This window comes from Hypanus sabinus, chromosome 10 (genome assembly GCF_030144855.1).
Source record: "Hypanus sabinus isolate sHypSab1 chromosome 10, sHypSab1.hap1, whole genome shotgun sequence".
Lineage (NCBI taxonomy): Eukaryota > Metazoa > Chordata > Chondrichthyes > Myliobatiformes > Dasyatidae > Hypanus > Hypanus sabinus.
The window spans coordinates 141,352,791-141,371,884 of NC_082715.1; the positions used below are offsets into that span (position 1 = coordinate 141,352,791).

Below are 19,094 nucleotides of genomic sequence, written 5' to 3' on the forward strand. Positions count from 1 at the left end.
ACACTTTACAGCCACCAGACCTACCTCTCTGTGATGATGTCACGGACAGCAACATGACACCAGAAACAGAGAACATTGTCTTAGACAAGACACCTGCCAAACCTGATACCACTCCACAGGTTCAGAGGTGCTGCCCTGAAAAAAAAACAAAGCACCACGTAAAGTCTGAATCTTTAGAACTGTGCGGTTAGTTATGGACTGTTATTGTGAAAACATATTTATTTGGAATATGGGGTTGTGAAAGGGAAATTGAATGTTTGGTACATATACAGTTTTATGTTGCATTAATCTAAAGGGGGAGGGAATGTAATGTATGGATCTATTTCTTTTAGTGCAATGACCCCCCCCCCCTTAGCGCTAAGTATTGACTGATAACTTACCCATGTGCATTGATTTATTGCTCTTTCTGCAGCATTTCAGGATGTATATTGTATACATTTCTCTGACATGAAATTGAACCTGTTGAAGTGAATATACCAATTAACTTCTCCTCTGAGCTTGTGCTTTTATTTATTTGATACGTAGTTGCACAGACACAGCAATGCTGGTGTTGTCTATTGTGTGCAGGGCTCCTGGCGTGGCTTCCTCTACATTGGTGAGACCCGTCGTAAGTTGAGGGTCCGCTTCATTGAGCACCACTAATCCATCCGCCGAAAGTGGAACTTGCTGTTGGCCAAACATTTTAATTGCGATTCCCATTCTGACATGTTGGTCCATGGCCTCCTCTTGCACCACAATGAGGGGCAGGGTGGAGGAACAACACCTTATTTTCTATCTGAGTAGTCTCCAACCTGATGGCATGAATATTGATCCATTCTTCCAGTAAAAACAAATCCTTCCCCCTCCCCTCTTCCTCTATTCTCCACTCTGGGCCTCTTACCTTTTCTCAGCTGCCTGTCACCTCCTCCAGTGCCCGTCCTCCTTTGTCTTCCCCTGTGGTCCACTCTCCTCTCCTATCAGATTCCTCCTTCTCCAGGTCATTACCTTTCCAACCCAGCTGGCTTCACCTATCCTCCTTCTCCTCCCCCACCCCACCTTTTTATTCTGGTGTCTTCCCCCTTCCTTTTCCAGCTCCGATGAAGGGTCTTGGCCCAAAACTTTGACTGTTTATTCATTTCCATAGATGTTACCTGACCTGTTGAGTTCCTCCAGTATCTTGTGCGTGTTATTTGTTCTGTCTTGTGCATCTTGATTTGGAGGAACATTGTCTCATTTGGAGGTATACATATGTACAGTTGAATGACAATAAACTTGAGTTTGAACTTCATTCCATTGTGTTTCTTTGTTTTGTGGCTGCCTGCAACAAGATGAATGTCAAGGCTGTATAAGGTGTCCACGTTGTGATAATAAATGCACTTTGAACTTTAATGTACTTGGATTCTCGTCTTTTCAGGGAATCTAGGATTGCATTTTGATGGGGTGGACATTTGAACGTTACTTTACCGGAAGAGGGCTGAGTTTAGATTAAAGGGCACTATCAAACAAAGGGAGCGCATCCCAAACGTGCTATTGTACCCTTCGATTTGGGAATTAACCTGAGGGGAAAATTGCTCCCCCCCCCCTCACTTTGGGGAGAGGCTCTGCAGACCGCCCGGAATGTTTGTACACGGGCCGTTTCGGCGTGACCTCGGGTTCCGCGGCGGAAACATTTACAAGTTGCAGAGGAAGGGAGGGAAGAAGCCGGAGTCGGCAGTGGCTGAGGAGATGGCGGGCAATTTCTGGCAGAGCTCGCATTAGTGAGTGTTTGATGCAAGGGCTCGACATGGGGAGGGCTGACAGATTCGCCAGCGCCGGCCCGGATGTGAAAGGTGTTCACTCCCCCCTCCCGTCCCCCTCACCTCCCCCCTCCCGCACCCCTCACTCCCCCCTCCCGTCCCCCTCACCTCCCCCCTCCCGCACCCCTCACTCCCCCCTCCCGCACCCCTCACTCCCCCCTCCCGTCCCCCTCACCTCCCCCCTCCCGTTCCCCTCACCTCCCCCCTCCCGTCCCCCTCACTCCCCCCTCCCGTCCCCCTCACCTCCCCCCTCCCGCACCCCTCACTCCCCCCTCCCGTCCCCCTCACCTCCCCCCTCCCGCACCCCTCACTCCCCCCTCCCGTCCCCCTCACTCCCCCCTCCCGTCCCCCGCACCCCTCACTCCCCCCTCCCGTCCCCCTCACCTCCCCCCTCCCGTCCCCCTCACCTCCCCCCTCCCGCACCCCTCACTCCCCCCTCCCGTCCCCCTCACTCCCCCCTCCCGTCCCCCGCACCCCTCACTCCCCCCTCCCGTCCCCCTCACCTCCCCCCTCCCGTCCCCCTCACCTCCCCCCTCCCGCACCCCTCACCTCCCCCCTCCCGCACCCCTCACTCCCCCCTCCCGTCCCCCTCACTCCCCCCTCCCGTCCCCCGCACCCCTCACTCCCCCCTCCCGTCTCCCTCACCTCCCCCCTCCCGTCCCCCTCACCTCCCCCCTCCCGTCCCCCTCACCTCCCCCCTCCCGTCCCCCTCACCTCCCCCCTCCCGTCCCCCTCACCTACCCCCTCCCGTCCCCCTCACCTCCCCCCTCCCGTCCCCCTCACCTCCCCCCTCCCGCACCCCTCACTCCCCCCTCCCGTCCCCCTCACCTCCCCCCTCCCGTCCCCCTCACCTCCCCCCTCCCGTCCCCCTCACCTCCCCCCTCCCGTCCCCCTCACCTCCCCCCTCCCGTCCCCCTCACTCCCCCCTCCCGTCCCCCTCACCTCCCCCCTCCCGTCCCCCTCACCTCCCCCCTCCCGTCCCCCTCACCTCCCCCCTCCCGTCCCCCTCACTCCCCCCTCCCGCACCCCTCACCTCCCCCCTCACCTCCCCCCTCCCGCACCCCCTCACTTCCCCCCTCCCGCACCCCCTCACCTCCCCCCTCCAGCACCCCCTCACCTCCCCCCTCCCACACCCCCTCACCTACCCCGACCGGTCACCCTTACCTCCCACCTCCTGTCCCCCTCATCTCACCCCTCCCATCCCCCTCACCCCTCCCATCCCCCTCACCCCTCCCATCCCCCTCACCCCTCCCATCCCCCTCCCCTCACCCCTCCTGCACCCCCTCACTTCCCCCCTCCCGCACCACTTACCTCACCCTTCTGCACCCCGATTGGTCTCCCTCACCTCCTCCTTCCCGTCCCCCTCAACTCACCCTGACCGGTCTCCCTCACCTCCCCCCTCCCCTCACCCCGAACCGTCCCCCTCAACTCCCCCCTCCCGCACCCCGAACCGTCCCCCTCAACTCCCCCCTCCCGCACCCCGAACCGTCCCCCTCAACTCCCCCCTCCCGCACCCCGAACCGTCCCCCTCAACTCCCCCCCCACACCCTGACCCGTCCTCCTCCTGCACCCCAACCAGTCCCCCTCACCTCCCTCTTCCTGCATTACATTCCATCCCTCTCCCAATTCCTTCCATTCCCCGCATTCCCAACTCAACCAAGATCTCTACCCCCTTTACTCCTCCTCTCCCACTTCCTCCCCAAACCTGGCCCCCATCTGCCCCTCCCACTTCTCACCAACCAACCCCATACTCCTGCTGCCCATTCCCCAGTCCCCCAACTGGCCTTGCCCCTTCCCCTTCTCCCACTCACTCCCAGCCAACCGTGGGGGGTTCAGAGGCTGGTCCTCACAACCAGCCAGTATTTCACATTTGCTCCCAACCGTACCCATACCGCCTGGAAATGAGGAAGGTGTTCACTGAGTACTTACATACGTAGGAGGGGGTTTCACTGGGTGACCTGGACATGAGGAGGGGGTTTCACTGGGTGACCTGGATACGAGGAGGGGGTTTCACTGGATGACCTGGACATGAGGAGGGGGTTTCACTGGGTGACCTGGACACGAGGAGGGGGTTTCAGTGGATGAACTGGACATGAGGAGCAGGTTTCAGTGGGTGACCTGGACACCAGGAGGGGTTTTTAGTGGGTGAACTGGACCAGAGTTGGGGGCTCAGTGTGTGATTTGGGCATGAGTATGGTTTCATTGTTCTCTACACTTGGCCATACCCTCGTCTAGCATGGACATTACCTGGTTAACTGGGCATTTCCCTTTCAATCCCATTCTCTTTGGCTGGACACAATGAAGCAGTTCACTGGGTTCCATCCTTGTACTGATTCTCACACACTTTGGGCATGGTAACAACATGAAGGAACCCACACACCCTGCTCTGGGAGGAGGCTTTGTAGCATCCACACCTGACTCAAAAACAGTTACTTTCCCCAAGCAGTGCTGATCAACACCTCCACCCGCTAACTCACCTCTCCACACTCCCCACCACCACTACTTCCTAATTTCCTGTCATTCACCTTCTTTACAGAAATCATGTGCCTTGTGTCACTTTATACAATCAATCTCTGTATGTAAGCTATAATATGTGTTACAGGAAAAGACATTAAACAATCTTGATCTAATACATTCTTGAATCTGTGTGGCTACCTGTGATTGAGACAGTTGCCGGATTCAGTACCACACCTAATCATCCTGGGCAACTTCGTTACTCAACCCTGATAATGATATTGTTTGCCAACCTTGACTGATGATCTCCTGCTTTGGAAACTTCATGGCTTCTAGTGTTTTTTTGTGATCCTGAACTGTGTATCAGACTGAATTCACTTTGGGTTATTTTCTTCCTTTTTGAATCTAGAAAGGTTAACTGTAGTTGGTTTAAATAAAGGAAAGAAAAATAGGTGTACAGGACTTTTATTTAAAGTTTGGGCTGTGGTAGAGCATTCAGAAACTTCAAGGCTTGTAAGTGACTATTTTTATAAAGAAGAATGTACCAAAAGCTTAGTTCATCTTTGAAAAGTAATATATTAACTAAGGGAAATTCTTAAATTTTGTGGTTTTGGGATAGTAATTAATGAGATTAAGGAGGCGTTGGATTCTGATGTATTTGAAAGTTCTTTCAGCAGTCAGGAAAGAGGCACAACATTTGTTGCTTCACGACCATTTTACTGAGAGTTGAAGGAACAAAGGAAAGTTGAATAGACAGTGATAGAGGTCTACCAAGCAAAGAGAGAGACAGGAACGAAGGCCTAAGAAGATGTGCTGCTTTCTGTTTAGCTATTTGATATCCATAGACCAGGAAAAATTCCACTCAGATTTATAGATGAGAGTTAACTAATGAGAAAGTCATTGTTCAAACAATGCAGAACAGAGAAGCTGTTCAGAATTATACTTTGTATAACCTCTAGAGACACATTAAACTTGCAGATACATATAGCCACAAGGAAGCATAGTAAGCAGTTAATAAATATACAAAATATAAGCAGATAATTGGTTAACTGCAAAAAAAATCAACTAAACAGTCTAATTAAAAAATTTAAACAGTTGGATTCAGCAAGGGCACAAGAGGAATTTGCCATCAAAACTTGCCATCAAAAAACAAAAACTGCCCACCATTTTGAAGGATCTACTGAATTGTGACATTTGCTGTTCTTTTAATTTTAAATGCTGTAATATAAATGCATTTATTTAGATCTAGAAGATAACTTACAGTTACACTTCAGACATGTTTTTAAACTTAAAGTATATTTTGTATTGCAATACACACCAAAAAGCTGGAGGAACTCAGCAGGTCAGGCAGCATCTTTGGGAACATTTCAACATTTTGGGCCAAGACCCTTCTTCAGGACTGAGAAAGAAAGGGAAGTCACCAGAATAAAAGGGTTGTGGGAAGAGAAGGAGGCAAGCTGGAAGAGAATAGGTGATCATCTATTGTGTACGTCACAACTGTTAGCAGTAGAGTTGTATTTGTACAGAAACAGAAAATTGAAGTGTGGTCATTGTTTAAATCGAACATGTATGGGTGACCAGATGTAGGCAATCATTAAAGGGCTGGCTGTGAAAGTGATAGGGTTCTACATTGTCCTGAGAGAAATAAGAGTTGCATTTTTGCAGGATTTTTTGTGGTGTTGTGAATATAATTAAGGAGGCATGGATGGTTGAAAAGGAGTAATAGTGATTGATGCAAGGGGAATAGGAAGTTGCTGAATCATTGATAACTGTCCCTATTGTTCTGCTCAGGTACCATAGGATTTCTTGTGTCATTTGAGAAAGCAGGTAGTTTAATTTCCCCTGCATAGTATCTATTCTTTTGTCTCGTATAAGAATGGAGCTTTAATGCAGGAATTTCTGACTTGGGCAAGAGGGATCCCAAATGAGCCATGGCTAATAGTTTTAGAGAAATTGCCTTCAAGGTTAATTGTCATTCAACCATACACACGGATACAGCCAATCGAAACAGCATTTCTCGGGGACTAAGGTAGTTGCACACAGCACAAGGCACATACAGTGCATGTGATAGCAGCAAAACATACAGTCACACTAAACAAAATATAACCCAAATCCCTGAGAGTCATGGGCTGTAGATTGATGTGCATGGAATGATGTCCTGGTGGTTGATCTTAAACAGTACACACAATGCCCAATGATTACTGTTGTGAATTAAATACTCCATCAGTTGAACTGAGAGTCATACAGCATGGAAACTGCCCTCGGTTATATGGAGTTTGTACCAATCATCAAGGACTCATCTTTAGTTTTCCCATTTGCTCTCTCCACCCTCCAGCTTCCATTGCACACATGCTCGCTAGGGGCAATTACAGTGGGCAATGTACCCAATAACCCATGTCTTTAATACTGGAGGAAATCACATTGGGCCAAACTTATAACCTACTCTAACATCAATCTAGCCATTCCCTTCCACATAGCTCTCCATTTTTCTATCATCCATGTGGCTTTCAAAAAGTTTGTTAAGTGCCTCCACCACCACCCCTGCAAGGGTGTTCCACAACCCACCACTCTCCCCTACTTTCCTCCAATTATCTTAAGATTATGTTCCATAGTATTAGTCATTTGTGTCCTGGGAAAAGGTCTCTGGCTGTTCACTCGATTTACGCCATTCCCATTAAAAGAACATAGAACACTTCAGCATACCACAGGCCCTTTACCTACCCCACGATGTTGTGCCAGACTTCTAACCTACTGTAAGATCAATTTAACCCTTCCCTCTTTTGAACTTGTTTTGTGTAAAAGCCTGCAAATGTTTGTTTAAGGCAATAATAGGAATACATGTGGAAAGTGTTGGAGACTTGCAGCAAGTCAGGCAGTATCTTGGAAAGAGAAACAGTTAATATTTTGAGTTGAAGACCTTTCTTCAGAATTCCTTACAGCCATTGGTTTTGATGAAATGCTATATCTGTTTCTCAATACACAGTTGCTATCTGACCTGCTGAATGTTTCCATCGCCAGGTATTTTAGATTCAGATTTTCAACCTTTGAGTGTTTAGCTGACATAATGATCCATCTAATCCCTCTAATAATTGTACTTTGCATTTAATTTACTTGCTGTGCAATACAATTTCACCTGTTGTCTATTTGAAACTACAAGTTTGCTTGTTCTGTCCCAGCCTACAGTGGATTCTTGACAAGCAAGATGTGATGAAAGAGCGACAGAAAGACTTGAAATATCTGGCAGAAGAAGAATATTGGAAACTACAAATATTTTTTGCAAATGGTAATGTTATTTAGTTGTATTTTTTGCAACTGTGGTTTCTGTGGGAAAACAGTGAACGATTTACTTAGCAAACATGAGGAAATCTGCAGATGCTGGAAATTCAAACAACACACACAAAATGCTGATGGAACACAGCAGGTCAGGCAGCATCTATAAGGAGAAGCACTGTCGACGTTTCGGGCTGAGACCCTTCGTCAGGACTAACTGAAAGGAAAGATAGTAAGAGATTTGGAAGTAGTGGGGGGAGGGGGAAATGCAAAATGATAGGAGAAGACTGGAGGGGGTGGGATGAAGCTAAGAGCTGGAAAGGTGATCGGCGAAAGTAATACAGAGCTGGAGAAGGGAAAGGATCATGGGATGGGAGGGCTTGGGAGAAGGGGGGGGCAAAGCACCAGAGGGAGATGGAGAACAGGCAAACAACTAAATATGTCAAGGATGGGGTAAGGAGGGGCATTAACGGAAGTTTGAGAAGTCAATGTTCATACCATCAGGTTGGAGGCTACCCAGCCAGTATATAAGGTGTTGTTCCTCCAACTTGAGTTTGGATTCATTTTGACAGTAGAGGAGGCCATGGATAGACATATCAGAATGGGAATGAGATGTGGAATTAAAATGTGTGGCCACTGGGAGATCCTGCTTTCTCTGGCGGAACGAGCGTAGGTGTTCAGCGAAAGGGTCTCCCAGACTGCGTTGGGTCTCACCAATATATAAAAGGCCACACCGGGAGTACCGGACGCAGTATACCACACCAGCCGACTCACAGGTGAAGTTTCACCTCACCTGGAAGGACTGTCTATGGCCGTGAATGGTGGTGAGGGAGGAAGTGTAAGGGCAGGTGTAGCACTTGTTCTGCTTTGTATTTTATTGCAGTCATCTTGCAGGACATTTAAACACTAAGGACAAGAGCAACAGTAGGACATTCAGTCCCACAATCTGCTTTGTCAATCAGTAAGGTCTTGGCCTAATTAGCCTGTAGTTTTCTGCTTTCTGTCTGCCTATCTTGAACAGTGGTATTATATTTCCAGTTTTGCAACTCTCTTGGGCCTCTGTAAGATCCGGAGAAGTTCAGTAAATTACCACCAACACAGTCATTATCTCTGTGCCACTTTGAGGAACTAGTATGTAGGCCAGTTTGCTATAATTTTCAGACTTGCTAACTCCATGGCGAATCCTCTGAATCTTAGCCCTTGTTAACTGAGTGTATGCTATGCCACTAAAAATGCTGCACCAGTTATGGGAAGAGAGTTTTAAGCTATACCAACAGTGAAGTTATAGTTGTAAAAACGTATAAAATTTCATCCTGTAACTATTGTGATTAACAACCTACAAACTCACTTCCAAGGACTCTACAACTCGGGTTCTCAGTATTATTTATTTTTCTTTGTACTACTTGTCTTTTGCACATTTTGTTTGTTAGTCTTTATGTATAGTTTTTAATGAATTCTATTGCATTTCCTTATTTTTGTTATTGTCTGCAAGAAAATGAATGTCAAGGTAGTATATGGTGACATGCATTGCCAAAAAAAAGTATTCACACCCTTAGAAGTTTTCGTGTCTCATTGTTTTACAACATTGAATCACAGTGGATTTAATTTGGCTTTTTTTGACATGGATCAACAGAATGAAACTCTTTCGTGTCAAAGTGAAAACGGATCTCTACAAAGTCATCTAAATTAATTACAAAATTAAAACGCAAAATAATTGATTGCATAATTATTCACCCCCTTCAAGTCAGTATTTAGTAGATTCACCTTTGGCAGCAATTAAAGCCTTGAATCTGTGTGGATAGGTCTCTATCAGCTTTGCACAGCAGAACACTGAATTTTTTTCCTATTATTCTTTACAAAGCTGCTCAAGCTCTGTCAGACTGGGGGTCACGAGTGAACAGCCAATTTCAATTCCAGCCACAAATTCTCAATTGGATTGAGGTCTGGACTCTGACTTGGCCACTCCAGGACATTGTTGTTTTTAAGCTCTGTGTAGCTTTATCTTTATGCTTGTGGCCATTGTCTTGCTGGAAAACAAATCTCCCAAGTCGCAGCTCCCTTTCAGACTGCATCAGGTTTTCCTCCAGGATTTCCCTGTATTTTGCTGCATTTGTTTACCCTTTACCTTCACTAGTCTTCCAGGGCCTGTTACAGTGAAGCATTCCCATAGCAAGATGCAACCACCACCATGCTTCACAGTAGGGATGGTGTGTTTTTTGATGTTCGGTGTTTGGCTTACACCAAACATAGCGTTTAGTGTGATGACCAAAAAGCTCAATTTTGGTTTCATCAGATCACTGACTTTAGAGTCTCACACATGGCTTCTGGCAAACTCCAGCTGAGATTTCATGTGAGTTTTTTTCAACAGTGGCTTTCTCTTTGCCACTCTCCCATAAAGCTGTGACTGGTGAAGCACCTGGGCAACAGTTGTTTTATGCGCAGTCTCTCCCAACTCAGCTACTAAACCATGTATCTCCTCCAGAGTTGTTATGGGTCTCATGGTGGCCTCCCTCACTTGTCCCCTTCTTGCATGGTCACTCAGTTTTTGACGATGGCCTGTTCTAGGCAGATTTACAGCTGGGCCATATTCTTTCCATTTCTTGATGATTGACTTAACTGTACTCCAAGGGATATTCAGTGATTTGGAAATTTTCTTGTATCTATCTCCTGACTTGTGCTTTTCAATAACCCATTCGTGGAGTTGTTTGGAGTGTTCTTTTGTCTCCATGGTGTAGTTTTTGCCAGGATACTGACTCACCAGCAGTTGGAGCTTCCAGACACAGGTGCAACAGGACAAGAGCAACAGCAGGACATCAGTACTACAGGACAACAGTACTACAATCGTTTGAAACATCTTGACTGCACACGGTGATCTCCATTTAACTAATTATGTGACGTCTAAAACCAGTTGACTGTACTGGTGATGATTTGGTGTGTCATATTAAAGGGGTTGAATACTTATGCAATCAATTATTGTGTGTTTCATATTTATAATTAATTTAGATCACTATGTAGAGATATGTTTTCAGTTCGATCAGTATCAAAAAAGCCAAATTAAATCCACTGTGATTCAATGTTGTAAAACAATAAGACTTCCGGGGGCGGTGGGGGTGAGCACTGTATGTACTTTGATTATAAATTTACTTTGAACTTTGACTTTAAATGCAAGATTTGGATTAAGATATATGGATGAACCCGAACTCGGTTTAATAAATTTAAGTCAATTTCTAAAGGGCAGGGGAAACTTTGTGAATAAACATTTCTGGTTTTCTTACCAATAGTAATTCAAGCCCTGGGGGAGCACCTCAAACTGAGGCAGCAGGTGATTGCAACTGCAACAGTCTACTTCAAGAGATTCTATGCCAGGTAACATTACATTTCCATTCAGTTTTATTCTGAACTGTTCATTAGTATAAATTATCAATTCTAATACAGCCGGCTATTGACATTTGTACTAAGATTTGCAATTGTTTTCTTGCTGTTCCATTAATACATACAACACTGAATGCATAAGCTGTGTTAGTGCTGATGTACCCTCAGTGACCACTTTATTAGGTACAGAAGAGAAACCCCGTGTGGTCTTCTGCTGTTGTAGCCCGCCTACTTCACAATTTGAAGTGCTGTACATTCAGGGTGCTTCTCTACATGCTGCTGTTGTAACGCATTGTTAGTTGAGTTATTGTCACATCCTGTCAGCTTGAATAGGTCTGGCCATTCTCCTCTGACCTCTCTCATTAACAAAGCATTTACATGCACAGAACTGCTGCTTACAGGATTTTTTTTTTTTGGTATTCTGCACCATTCTCCGTGAACTCTTGAGACTGTATGAAAATCCTAGAAGATCAGTTTCTGAGATACTCATACCACCCCATCTGGCACCAGCAATCATTCCACAGTGAAAGTAACTTAGCTCACATTTCTTTCCCATCCCGATGCTTGGTCTGAGGTACATTTGTAGCTTGGTCTGCATGATTTTATACATTGAGTTGCTGCCACATGATTGGCTGATTAGATATCTGCATTAACATGCAGGTGTACCTGTTAAAGTTGTACTGAGTACGTTTGACAAGTGAAACCACCACCTAAAGGGAACTTATTTCTCCATTAACTTCCTTATCATTGATACTCAGCATCTACATGTACAGTAATAAGTATAGATTTATTTTCATATAAACTGTCAGTTATGCCCATTACTAAAGTTATGGCCTTGCTTGGGACTTTGTGTGAAGTGGCTGGCTAGTTTTATGTTGTATATTCCCTGATCTCCCAATTAACTAGAGAATTATGAACAATTGTGTTTGTCTTCTGTTGTATTCTGTAAAACGTTTTTCTATTTTACTTATAAGGATAATATTTTATTGATTTTAAATTATCTATTTAAATTATGCCACTATCATGAGATAGTGTTCTATTAATTTTAAATCATGTTCTTATAATTTTGTTATTATCTCAATTTCTGGTGTAATTGTTCCTGAATTAATTTGGATATACAAAGGTATAAGGCATTTATGTAGCACCTCCTGTGAATTCAGAGCATTTCCAAAACTTCAACCAAAGAAATCGTTTTTTATTTGTAGTCCTGACACTGTTGTTATGTACAGTCCCAATCATGCAGACAAATTAAAGCGAATGATCAGAAAATCTGTTTTGGCAATATTTCACTGAAAATATCTCAGGGAAATTTCTTTATTTTTTTTCAATAGTGCTAGAGAGACGAGAGAAAAGTCATATTTCAATGACTCAATTAAAAGTATTCTGTTTTCAATGTTGTCTTCATTCATTTACTCATTTAAACAAAATCTTCTATTATGAGCAAAATTTTACTCTAATCTTTTTATCATGTTAGGTACTCACTGAAGAGTATAGATCCAGTATTGATGGCTCCAACTTGTGTATTTTTAGCATCGAAAGTAGAGGTACATCAATCATTTTTATTACTGATTAATATGAACCAGTTTTGATTTATTGCTGTACATATAATGCGAGTATTATGGAGTGCTATTTAGGAGGGAAGGGTTAGATTGATCTTAGAGTAGATTAAGAGGTCAGTATAGCATCATGGGGTGAAGGGCCCATACTGTGCTGTAATGTTCTGTGTTCTAATTACTAGAGGTTGATGGATTTATTTAACATATGGATTTATTTAAGACATTGTGCATGTATAGAATTTTGGTAGAGTTGTAGAGGGGACATTTAGTAATGCAAGATTTGACTGTTAAGTACTACATGTGGAGGCATTCAGTTGATACTTCAGTTTTGTTGTATAACTGAACTGACTTTGACACAATATCTGAACAATGCATGATTACAGTGATTTTGAGAAGTTTATTCCTCGTAAAATGTGGCGTAAAACAAAATGTAAAAAGATCCATAGATGTCCATATGTCCATATCCAAAGATCCCTATAAACATCCATCGATGAAAATAGATGAGAACTGGTGTGTATTTGAGGTTGCATGTAAGGATGAAAGGGTATTTCACATTTAGTTGTTTTATTCAATTAATGAATAGAATTAATTCCATCTAGGATTGCCAAGGTGGAAAAATGAGTTTATATCGAGGAGTATTTCAGATGTTCTAAAACAAAGCCACAGTTGTTCTGCTTTGTGGTATAATTTTAAGCCAGGAAAAGTGGTAGTTCAGATTAGGTAAGTTTACTTTTCCTTGTATTGAAACCTTAAGCAAGCATTTATAATCAGTAATACCAATACCTACATCAACAGGTATGCTTTCAACATAACTACCCTCACACTTTGCCAACAATGGACAGATCTTCACTTGCTAGTCAGTATGCAGCTAATTAACTCAACAGATAAAAGCTACCAAATATTGAAAGGTCTGAATGGAGAGAACAAGGAGAGGATGTTTTCAATAGTGGGAGAGTCTAGGACCAGAGGGTACAACCTCAGAATAGAAGGACATTCCTTTAGAACAGAGTTAGGAATTTCTTTAGCCAGAGCATGCTGAATCTGTGGAATTCATTGCGTCAGAAAGCTATGGAGGCCAAGTCGTTGTATATATTTAATATGAGGTTGATAGGTTTTTGATTAGTCAGAGTGTCAAAGATTACGAGCAGAAGGCAGGAGAATAGGAAAATAAATCTACCATGATAGAATGGCAGAACAGACATGATGCGCTGAATGGCCTGATTCTGCTCTTATGTCTATATGTTAGTTAGTAATGTTCATAAAGGGTTCTCTCTAATTTGTTGACATTGGTATTGGCAGAATTTGCCTTGGGAACATTAGGAATTCTCTGTTGTGGAAACTCAATTACATATCTGTATAGATAATCAAACAGGGTATTTGTACCCCTGTCAAATTTATCTACAAAGTTTATTAAGAATGTCCTTTTTTGTATCATATCGAAAACTGCTAGAATATTCATGGTAAATTACATTTATTATGAAAGATTAATTAGGGTAATGTAGTTGCTGCAGTTTTTGAACATTATATTAAGAACTGCACAATAGATGCATAAAATATTTTTAAAAGCTACAATTAACATTACACATTATGAGGAGCTCGTGATATGGGGGAAAGATTGACTATTCCTAATGTAACTTAAACCAAAACATTCAGTTCAGTTTATACCATGCCTTATATTGGATGAAACTTGACCTGATTAATTCTTTTGTTTTTAGGAATTTGGTGTAGTCTCAAACACACGTTTGATTTCAGCTTCCACTTCTGTGCGTAAGTACAAAGTCTTTTTATTTGTTATTTCTTGAAACTTTCTAGCTAAATATTCCATTAATATTATACACTGAACAGAAGACTGTCAGATGGCAAAAGTCAAGCATTCCCCCATTATGGGATGTTGTGTTTCTAGAAAACTGCCTGCATCACTATGTTTTTCATAACACAAACCCTCATAACCTGCACATGTCAAAAACACAAGTTGGGGAAAATGTTCATTTCTTTTTTTACTATTTTGCTTCACATAAATTCAGAGAGAGTAAATAATATTCAATATCTCAAATTTTTTGGTAGTGATTTCTGTATTCTTGAATGGCTGTAATATGGGGTTCACTTGTATGTGAAGTGTTAAATTCTTTTTATTGCATGAATGAAGACAATGTTATCACTTTTTAACAGTAAACATGGATAGGCCATGGAAGCAGCTGCTTCTTTTTCTTTTTACAGTATTTTTATTCAGAAGAAAAAACAAGATTTACAGAGTGCAGCACATAGATACATCTCAACATAAATTGTGTACATTCATATATTGTAATGAAATTGATCAAAATGTTATAGCATATCACATAAAGGTATACCACTCTGTAATCAAAAATTTAAAGATAGGTCATACATCATAAAATAAATTTTTTATATTAAAAAAAAGTCAATCCCCTACCAACTACCAAAGAAAAAAGCAGATGGATGATAATGGATAATTAGAAAAAAAAATATTCGCTTAAGAAGTGAAGATAGAAATATACATAAAAGTCTGTGCACTGTTAAACTTTATAAATTGGAAAAGTAATTTAGGAAAGGTCCCCAGATATCATAAAAAGATTGTTTCAAATTTAAGACTGAGCAGCGGATCTTCTCTAAATTTAAATAAGACATAATATCACGTAGCCATTGAAGATGTGTAGGAGGGGTAGATTCCTTCCATTTAAGCAAGATTGCTGTCCTTGCTAAAAGAGAGGTAAAAACTAAAATTTGTAGGTTAGGAGTATTTAAAGTTATATCTTCATTTGCAATAATACCAAACAAGGCAGAAAGGGGATTTGGGTCAAAGTGGACCCTAAAAAGTTGTGAGAAGGTATGGAATACTTCCCGCCAAAACTTTTCAATTTTAGGGCATGACCAAAACATTTGAATTAATGAGGCATCAGCAGAGTTGCATTTAATACAAAATGGAGAAACGTTCGGATAAAAACTGGACAGCTTCTGTTTAGAAATGTAAGCTCTATGAACCACTTTAAATTGTAGAAGAGAATGACGAGCACAGAAGGATGATTTATTAACCCGTTTAAGAATTTTATTCCATCTTTCCATATTTCCATCTTTTATCAGAAATCTGACAACTTAGATCATCCTCCCAAGCTTTTTTTATTTTATCTAAAAAGTCTTGTCTAGAATCAATCAACAAGTTATAGATACCGGTAATAGAACCATTAACAAAAGGTTTTAAATTTAAAAGATTATCCAGTAAATTTTTATCAGGACCTATAGGAAAAAGGAAGCAGCTGCTTAAGCTGAATAAATGTGCTAGTTTGTGCTTTTAGTGCATATTAGTTACTGTATGTTGAATTAGGGTGTACAGTTGTTACTTGTAAAATTATTTTCCCTGTTTGACTTTTGTATACTTATAATTTTTATGCAATCACATCTATTTTAGCTAATCTAATCTTGGAATAGTCCCTTCTGGCCCTTTCAGCCAAGCTGCCCAGCAGCCTAATCATGGGTCAATGACAATGTCCCGTTAACCTACCTGATATGTCTTTGGATGGTGGGAAGAAACTGGAGTACCCATGCATTCTACAGGGAGGATGTCGGGAGTGAACTCCGAACTCTGACTTGGCAAGCTGCCAAGCTGTAATAGTGTGGCACTAACTACTATGCTACCATGTCACCCTTTACATACAGTATTTGTGTAATTGTTTATAAAATTTTCCATTAATTTTAATATCTTACCAGATCCAACAGTTACAACTTAAAAATGGGCTTCTGGCCTCTTACCTCTTCTGTCATCTGCCTACCCCCTCCCCGTAGTGCTGCTCCTCCTTCCCTTTCTTACAAGGTCCAGTCTCCCCTCCTATTGGATTCCTACTTTTCAAGCCCTTTACTTTTTCCACCTGTTGCCTCCCAGCTTTTTACTTCATCTCCCTCACCACCTCACACCTTCTGGCTTGCACTCTTTCTCCTCCCTCCACCTTCTGGCATCTTTTCCTTCCCTTTCCAGTCCTGATGAAGAGCCTCAGCTTGAAACACTGACTATTTATTCATTTCCATAAACACAGCTTCACCTGCTGATTTCCTGCCGTATTTTGTGTGTACTAAAATCTGTTTGCTCATATTAGGAAGCTGCAACACACAAACGTTTGGGACCCATATTTTATCATCTATATTTTATATTTACTGTTTGGTTGTCCCAGTGCAAGAGTTCTTGCTAATTTTAGTAGAAATTTTGTTTGGCTCTGTACAGAAAACGCAAGAGATTCTGCAGATGCTGGAAATCCCAAGCAAAGCTGGCAGAACTCAGTAGGCCAGGCAGCATCTATGGAAAGGAATAAACATTTGATGCTTCAGACCGAGATCCTTCATCAGGACTGGAAAAGGAGGAGGAAGATGACAGAATATAAAGGTTGGGGGAGGAGGGAATGAAGTGAGGAGCTGGGAGGTGATAGGTGGAACAGGTAAGGAAGTGGAGAGAAGGAATCTGATAGGGGAGTGGATAATGTGAGGAAAGGGAAGGAGGAGAGACACCATGAGGAGGTAATAGGCTGGTGAGTAGAAGAGTTAAGACGTCAAAGTGGGGAACTGAAGAAAAGGGGGGGGGAATTACTGGAAGTTGGAGTTATCAATGTTCAAGCTACCCAGGAGGAATGAGGTCACACTGCTCCATTTTGAGAGTAGCCTTGCTGTGGCAGAAGAGGAAGTCATGGACAAATGTGTTGGAATAGGATTGGGGATAGGAACTGAAACAGTTGGCCACTGGGAAATTCTACTTTTTGCAGATGGATCTACTCAGTACTTCTGCAGGTTTCTGAGTTAGCTGTGCACTGACTAGCAGACAACAAATTGTGTATTGTTGGCAGCTGCTGAGGCTAGTCAATTTGAAGGCATGCAAAATGATGACATGTAAATGATTAGTAGCAGGTGGCTGCTTTATAATGGAATTTGTTAATATAAATGTAAATGTTTTCCATAACTTCAAAGTTAGCATTTTGTTAACCATGTGTTACTTTTGTTTTGCGAGACGTAAGCGTTTGAATTTCAAGTTTGCTAGCTTTCTGACACAGTCAACTAACTTAACACTGTAGTTTACAACTGGAAAAATTGTGTATAGAGCATAGAACAGTACAGCCCAGCACAGGAATGGGCTTCCAACCCCTGATGTTGTGCCAGACTAATTAAACATCTAACTAATATAGTCCCTTCTGCCTATACAAGGTCCATATCCCTTCATTCTCTGCACATACATGTGCAGTCTCTTGAAAGCCTTTATTGAATTTATCTCCACTATCACCCATGGCAGCACATTTCAGGCACCCAACACTCTCTGTAACAAAAATAAACTTGCCTTTCCCATCTCACGCCCTCCAGTATTAGCTATTTTGACTCTGGGGGTGGGGGGGATGAAGATACCAGCGGCCTACAAACAAGAGAAAACCTGCAAATGCTGGAAATCCAAGGAACTCACACAAAATGCTGGAAGTCCTGCTGATGGGTCTCGGCCTGAAACGTCGACTGTACTTTTTTCCACAGATGCTGCCTGGCCTGCTGAGTTCCTCCAGCATTTTGTGTGTGTTACCAGCTGTCTACTCCATGTGTCTCATAATCTTAAACTTCTATTGGTTTCTTCCTCAGCCTGTACTGCATTGGAGGTTGTATGGGTACTGAAGCTCATATGTTTTTTACAGTCGTTAATTGACTTTCTTGAGTATTTGTTTATCTGTTTATAAATTTTATTTAGAAAAACAGCACAGTCCAAAGACGTACGGGTTAGGGGGAGTAGATTGTGGGCATGTTATTTTGGTGCACTGTATGTTTCAATGTACATGTACCAAATAAAATTGTTCTTTAATCTGCCTTTTTGGCCCTGCCAAGAGAGCTCCTTTCATCCATTCTGACTAGTATGTGAGTGAGTGTAGATCTTACCAACACAGTCTCTTCTTGTATGTCAGTCTTGCCAATTTAGGAGTTAGTTTTCTAAAGCTTTATTGCACTCCCTCATGACAAGAATGTCCCTCCTCAGATTAGGAGATCACATGTGATCTGATGAAGGCTCTGGATGGTTTCAGCAAGAAATCTGAACACATGGAATGTCGAACCTTGAAGTGGATGGGCTACAGCAGTAGAAAACCACTCCGGCTTCCACTCCTGTACCTAATCGAGTGGCCACTGAGTGTATAGTTTCATTTATGAGTAGAGAAAACAAGCAAACTGCATAGTATGTTGAACTTGATTTTTTTAATGTTGTTTTTTTTAACCTTTCCATGATATAGTGAAAACCAGGTTTTCTTATGCCTTTCCTAAGGAGTTTCCCTACAGAATGAATCATGTAAGTATTGCAGTTTTGTCTTTATTTAATGGAGTATAGTTCATCCTTCATGATGCTTGTTTGTACAAAGGTAATTTTATAAAACCAGTTATTTTCCTTTAGCTCATTGTTAAGGTAGTGGATCAGTATGAGAGTTTTTCAGAATGTCAAAAATATTGTAGGATGTTGTTAAATGCCACTCAGTCAAGATTGGACATCGTTAAGAAGCACATGGGAGATTATAAATTCTCTGTCGCTCTCCCAGCAGGGAAGAGGCTACGCATCATCCGTACCATGACCACCAAACCATCAGGGTGATTAACCCAGCCCACCACACTGCCCCCACCACCGCACTGTCTCCATCACCATTACTTTATCATT

At 42.6% G+C, this 19,094-nt stretch overlaps 1 protein-coding gene across 1 annotated transcript in view; it reads left to right on the forward strand.

The window, feature by feature from the left end:
• The first annotated feature begins 1,588 nt into the window (after nt 1–1,588).
• ccnc (cyclin C) overlaps nt 1,589–19,094 on the forward strand; it is a 36,267-nt gene continuing 18,761 nt past the window's right edge. Inside the window, exons 1-6 of the mRNA XM_059983155.1 lie at nt 1,589–1,736; nt 7,406–7,512; nt 10,781–10,865; nt 12,346–12,415; nt 14,143–14,194; nt 18,679–18,734. Coding sequence (XP_059839138.1) covers nt 1,597–1,736; nt 7,406–7,512; nt 10,781–10,865; nt 12,346–12,415; nt 14,143–14,194; nt 18,679–18,734 — 510 coding nt within the window. The 5' untranslated portion in view covers nt 1,589–1,596. The remainder of the gene's footprint in view (nt 1,737–7,405; nt 7,513–10,780; nt 10,866–12,345; nt 12,416–14,142; nt 14,195–18,678; nt 18,735–19,094) is intronic.